The sequence below is a fragment of the Silene latifolia genome, chromosome 1 (genome assembly GCF_048544455.1).
Source record: "Silene latifolia isolate original U9 population chromosome 1, ASM4854445v1, whole genome shotgun sequence".
NCBI lineage: Eukaryota > Viridiplantae > Streptophyta > Magnoliopsida > Caryophyllales > Caryophyllaceae > Silene > Silene latifolia.
Window position 1 is genome coordinate 147,965,865 of NC_133526.1, and position 6,115 is coordinate 147,971,979.

The 6,115-nt window shown below is 37.3% G+C and overlaps 2 protein-coding genes across 2 annotated transcripts; both read left to right on the forward strand.

The window, feature by feature from the left end:
* Positions 1–247: 247 nt before the first annotated feature.
* LOC141657695 (uncharacterized) lies at positions 248–1,219 on the forward strand. The gene is made up of 2 exons (XM_074465011.1): positions 248–435; positions 595–1,219. The coding sequence occupies exons 1-2, from the start codon at positions 248–250 to the stop codon at positions 1,217–1,219; spliced, it is 813 nt and encodes a 270-aa protein (XP_074321112.1).
* Positions 1,220–2,471: 1,252 nt separating this feature from the next.
* Positions 2,472–3,158, forward strand: LOC141657712 (uncharacterized). Its single transcript, XM_074465032.1, has one exon. It carries the CDS (start codon positions 2,472–2,474, stop codon positions 3,156–3,158), a length of 687 nt encoding a protein of 228 aa, XP_074321133.1.
* Positions 3,159–6,115: the final 2,957 nt, after the last annotated feature.

Consider the following 6,115-nt stretch of genomic DNA (forward strand, 5'->3'; position numbering starts at 1 on the left):
AACTTGAGAAAATAAATTCAAAATAAAATAAAATGAATTCACCTAAAAAAAAGCTTTAATTTAAATATCATTTAAATTAATAAAATACTCCGTCGACAACGCTCATTCTACGTCGTAAAACGAACCCAAATAATGACAATGACAACTAAACAATACATGTGTCCTATCATCATCGGGTGTTTGTCAGGTTCTCTATAAATTCCAATATCGACGGATACGGGTATCTACACTTGTCAAGGATGCTGAAATGTTACCTTTTCAGGAGGTTTTGGATGAGTGTGAGTTGCATGATATGAAGACTACTGGTGCTTCTTTCACTTGGACTAACATACAGCCAAGTGAGACTAGGGTGTTCAGTAGAATTGATAGGGTTGTTGTCAACACTGCTTGGATTGATGTGTGGCCTGATTTCTTTGCACATTTTGCTCCTGAGGGGTCTTTTGATCACTGCCCATGTGCCATTTCTTGTGAAATAGACTAGACTCCTCGCAGGAAACCTTTTAAATTTTTTAACATGTGGAGCAAGGTACCTGATTTTAATGACATTGTGAAGCAGAGATGAAGTCACTATATCCATGGCTCACCTATGTTCAGGGTGGTACAAAAGATGAAGTTGCTTAAACCTGACCTCAAAGCTCTGAATAGAAGTTTATTCTCTGATGTTGAAAGAAATGCTGAGATAGCTTATACTGTCCTTGTGGAGTGCCAAAGGAAACTGCAAGCTAATCCTAGGGACCCTATTCTTATGGATGTTGAGTACCAGGCTAAGGAGAGCTATCTAATGTTGGCTCAAGCTCGTGATGATTATTTGAGGCAGAAATCAAAGTGTCAATGGGATAAGGATGGAGACACCAATTCTGCAATGTTTCACAAAGTTATTAAGAATAGACAAATTCAAAATAAAGTATTGAGAGTGGAGGATCATATGGGTAGGACCTGTACAAAACCTGAAGATATCATTCAAGCTTTTGTGGTTTTCTATGAGCAACTCCTGGGATCTAATGCATCTACTACAGATTTTTACTCCCATATTGTTGAGCAGGGGCCTAGGGTAAGGAATGATGAGTGGGATGCTCTGTGTCAGGTTCCTTCTCCTGACGAGATCAAGCAAGTTGTATTCTCTATTCCTGATGATAAAAGCCCTGGACCTGATGGCTATACTAGCTTTTTTTTAAAGCTAGTTGGAGCATTATTCAACCAGATATCTGCAAAGCTGTAAGGGATTTTTTTCTTTCTGGTCAAATGCTGAAGCAATTGAACAATACAAATCTGGTCCTGCTCCCTACGACAGAGAATCCTGTTTCTGTTAAGGAATTCAGGCCAATAGCCTGTTGTAATACACTTTACAAGGTCATATCCAAAGTTCTATGTAATATATTGGCTGTCATCCTCCCTACTCTTATAAATCAATCTCAAGATGCCTTTATCAAGGGGAGGAGTATAATGGGGAATATCCTTATCAGTCAGGATTTGGTCAGATTGTATGCCAGAAAATCTGTGTCTCCTCGTTGTATGTTGAAAGTGGATCTAAGAAAGGCATATGATTCCATTGAATGGAAGTTCGTCTACCAAATGCTTCAAAGTTTAAATTTTCCTCCTAAGTTTACCCATTGGCTCATGGAATGCATTACTACTACTTCCTATTCCATTGTGCTCAATGGTCAATCCCATGGTTTCTTCCCTGGTAAACGTGGGCTAAGACAAGGTGATCCTTTGTCTCCACTCTTATTCACTTTATGCATGGAGTACCTCAGTAGATTGTTGCAGGCAGGTTGTGAATACAAAGGCTTTAAGTACCACCCTCTTTGCAAAAGTCTCAAACTGTCTCATCTCATGTTTGCTGACGACTTGCTTCTTTTTTGTCGTGGTGATATCAATTCTGTTATGACTTTCATGGAAGTTTTTAATTGCTTCTCTGGTGCTTCTGGTCTGCAAATCAGCAATGAAAAGTCTGATATTATTTTGAATGGACACACACTTGGAGATGAAGCTGAGATTTAATTTTGACATATACTGGGTTTAAAAAAGGCACTCTTCCCTTCAAGTACTTAGGTGTCCAGATATCTCACAAAAGACTAACCAAGCTGGACTGCAATGTGCTTGTTGATAGGATGTTGCTAAGAATTAGGGGGGGGGGGGGGAATAAGAGAAAAATTTCTTACTCGGGGAGATTAGTCCTAGTAAAATCTTTACTAGCTACTATCCACAATTACTGGTCCCAAATTTTCATCTTGCCTGTGGGAGTTATAGACAGGATTAAGGCCTTGTGTAGGAATTTCTTCTGAGAGGGTGGAGAGGGCTATTCCAAGGCTCCTTTAGTAGCCTGGTCTACTCTCTGCAAAGGGAAGGAATATGGTGGTCTGGGCCTTATTGATACCAAGCAGTGGAATGTTGCAGCTGTGGGTAAATTGATATGGTGGATTGCCAAGAAAAAAGACCACCTCTGGATCCAATGGGTGGATAAGATCTATATGAAAAATACTTCTTGGTTGGATTATAAACCAACTTATGCTAGTTCTTGGGCATGGAGGAAGATTTGTGAGGTCAAGGAGATGTTTAAAGTGGCGCTTGTTGAAGGGAAATGGTTGACTGATTCTGATGGATACTCAATTTCTGCTGGCTATGAATGGTTAACTCAGCATAGTTGGCTAAAAGTACCGTGGGCTAAGAGTGTTTGGAATAGGTTTAACATTCCAAGACACTCATTTATTTTGTGGCTTATTTACCAAGGCAGGCTACTCACACTTGATAGGTTGATCAAGATGGGAATCACTCAACAATCTTCTTGTTTCCTGTGTGGTACTCATGATGAAACTCATTCTCATCTTTTCCATGACTGTTGTTATACAAAACGTTGTTTTACTCAACTCTCACTCTGGCTCAATGTTCAATTCTCTGGTCATGTTACTGCAGCTTCTGTGCTAAAAATGAAGAAGTTTACTGGTTTCATCAGACTTGTCATCAGCTCATTAGTTGCTGCTGTTCATTGTCACATCTGGTATACTAGGAATACCTGCAGGATAGAAGGATATGTGAAATGTCCTGGCTCTCTCATCTCAACGATCAAAATAGAATGCAGGCTCAGGCTTTTGGGGAGTGATACTGGTACTCTTAAGAGGGAGGAGGTTGATTGGTGCAAGCAGCGTGAATTGATGTAATGAAAGTTCAGCTGCTATGTATTGATGTATTAGCTGTAATGGTTGTTTTGCCTGGTCTTTCTATTTCAGATAGGGTAGGTCTTAAAATAGTGAGAATGGTGTGTAATTGGTGACTTGATGCCTCTTTTTTGTAGGCTTGATTCTGATATTAATATTACTTACAGTTCCACCAAAAAAAAAATATTTACACCCTAGACAAAAAATGAATGTAGTACTTAGGGTTCAAACCCAAAGGAGACGGGAGTTATTAATTAATTGTTATGGATTCAATTTTACCTTGGTATAATATCGATTGATTGATTGGGTTGAAGTGATAAAACAATAATAAATAAAATGTCTAGGGAGGTCGGGTCGCACATGCTAATTATGTAATTGCTCATGTCAAGTTAGGAAGTTGATTTTACGATAAATGTTTAGGCTTAAAGACACCCACCTTACGATATTAGTGTCAACCATAGACTGGGTCCTAGAGAAACTCTCGTCCATGACTAGGTCGTCCTACTACACATGCTTAGTCTAATTCAATTCCATGCCTCTCGACTTTTAGAACGAATGAACAAACTTAATCAATGAATAAGGCCTTTAAACAAAGATTAAACATTAAGGTGCAAACATGTGATAGAAACAATTAGACAATATTAACTTATCCTCATTTTGACATTTACATATTACTTAAACATGGATGGCTCCCCTTACTTCTTAGACAAATGCAACTACTCTAACATGGTGGAAATGTAAATTAAACTAATGATAAATGAAATGGCAAACATAATGAAAATATGAATAAGAAATTACCTTGCAATTGGAAATGAAAATGGAAATGGAAGAACAATACTTGTAATCTAAATAACTTGTAAATGTAAATTGTTTTATAACTTGAAATGTAAATAGGAAATGTAAATAACATAAAGTAAATCTAAACTAAACTAAACTAAGAGCTAACTTAAACTAACTACTAAATTTAGAGAGAATTTCTATGTAAAAGTGTGTAGAAGATGGTAGGAAAAATGGTGAAGTCTACACCCTTTATATAGAAAATGAGGGGTGAAACTTATAGAAAATACAAGGGGTCAACCCCAAATATTCTCTCTTAATTGCTTGAGTAGTTGCCTAGAGAATCCCATGTGAGCCATTAATCCCATCTTTAAGCCTTAGGTTAATCACACAATTTAGCATCCCATGAGCATCCAAAGTTGAGCATCCCATGTTGAGTTTGTGTGGACTTCTTAATTTGGGCTTCATTTGTGCATCAACCCACTTCACAATTCTTCATACTTGGACTTGTCATTTCCATAATATCCTACCATGGTCCATCTTGCTTCCACAATTAGCCTTGATTCTAGTTACTTGCAAATTTGTTAGAAATAAGCTCCTAAAAGCTCAAGTTCCTACAAAATGTGACAAACCATGCATAGACAACTAGACTACAATATCTATAAATATAATTAAAAGGCTACCCTAAAATGTTGAATAAACGCCATGCAGACAATTCCACGTAGGATAAAAAAAGCCACCTGGATTAATAAGTAACAACCTGTCGTACGCGTCATCATCCGCATTACCTTTCCTAACTATTAAGAAAGGAAGAGAAAAAGTAAACCCCGCATTCCTTCATCTCCCTCCTCGCATAACGTCATTAGAATCCGAAAAAACCAAATTGATTTCTCATATTTACTGCCTATTTACTCTAATTGCTCGGCTTCCACATTATTCACTCTCTTCGTATACCTCCGTCCGCAACCGAAATCCCCATTATTCCCCAATATTTCAGCTCTATTATATATACTACCCCTTTTGTAATGGGAAAACCGGATTCCTCTTTCGAATTTGACGCGGGTTAGTACTCTGCCTTTCTTTGTTTGGTCTATCTTATAGACATGTAAACTTATTATTATCATTTTGTTATTGCAATTTTTTACTTCTTTTAGTTTGACTTATGCTAATTTTAAGTCGCCAACTTCCTTTTGTGTAATAGTTGCTTTGTTACATCAATTTTGTGGTTTGTTCATGATATTTTGATATATGTTATGGTGTAGTTTGGTTTAATGCTCATGACCCGTGAACTCATGGCTTTCTCAGTTTCTCTAAGGATTGAATTTGCTTAATGTGTAGTTGCGTATTTCGCGGGTTACTGAATTGAGGAATATAGATGCAATTGTGGTTTGCTATTACTGGTTTTAAACAAGATTGTTATGAGTGTTGACGCAAGGTAATCTAATGTCATTGCAGGTGTCATTGAAATTGTGTATTGTTTCTGTGGCCAACCTTGCTAATACCTACTAATAAAGGCGGTCTCTTTGCGGCCAATTTCTGTAGATTCTAGCAAACTTCTAATACTTTGTAGCAGTTTTGGTTGTGATTGTTGTTAAAAAGATTTGACATAGGTCTGTCATAAGTAACCTGCATATCAGGTTATTTGTATTTGCTGCTGTATACGAAAGTTGAATTACCAACACAGTTGAGATGGACAATTTAATGTTGAAAGAAAGTTTTATAATTAAAATTATATTTATTGATTTAAAATATGAATTGAGATTAGATATGGTACATGAAAGGGTCATCATTTTAACAGACTAATACAGAACAAAAAAAATGTTCAGCAAACGAAGAGAGATAATACAAAATTGAATGATATGGTGGCCAAGATGAAGAAATTAGAAGTCTACACTATAGATACATAAGTCTACTCCACATACTTCAGCCAACTTCACATACATTGTAGCCCGCCTAGATCGGCCCCTATTGACTCTTCTATGATCATCCTTGACATCTTCATTACCATCAATTACTGTAAAATCATCTTCAAATGCTGAAGTATTGTCCTTCGACACCATCAGTGCAGATATCCTCACCAACTCAATCAGCGACCTATTTTGCTTAAATGTTGGCCCTAGAGTTTGTAGCCTGTCTAGACCGTCCCCTACAACCCACACACTCGCTGAATGTTTTGGGACACT

Bases quoted from the DNA above. Each gene is read 5' to 3' on its own strand.
- LOC141657712 (XM_074465032.1), top strand. From the start codon at position 2,472: ATGAAAAATACTTCTTGGTTGGATTATAAACCAACTTATGCTAGTTCT.
- LOC141657695 (XM_074465011.1), top strand. From the start codon at position 248: ATGTTACCTTTTCAGGAGGTTTTGGATGAGTGTGAGTTGCATGATATG. The intron at 436-594 runs GTCTTTTGATCA...ACCTATGTTCAG, and splicing joins GCACATTTTGCTCCTGAGGG to GGTGGTACAAAAGATGAAGT.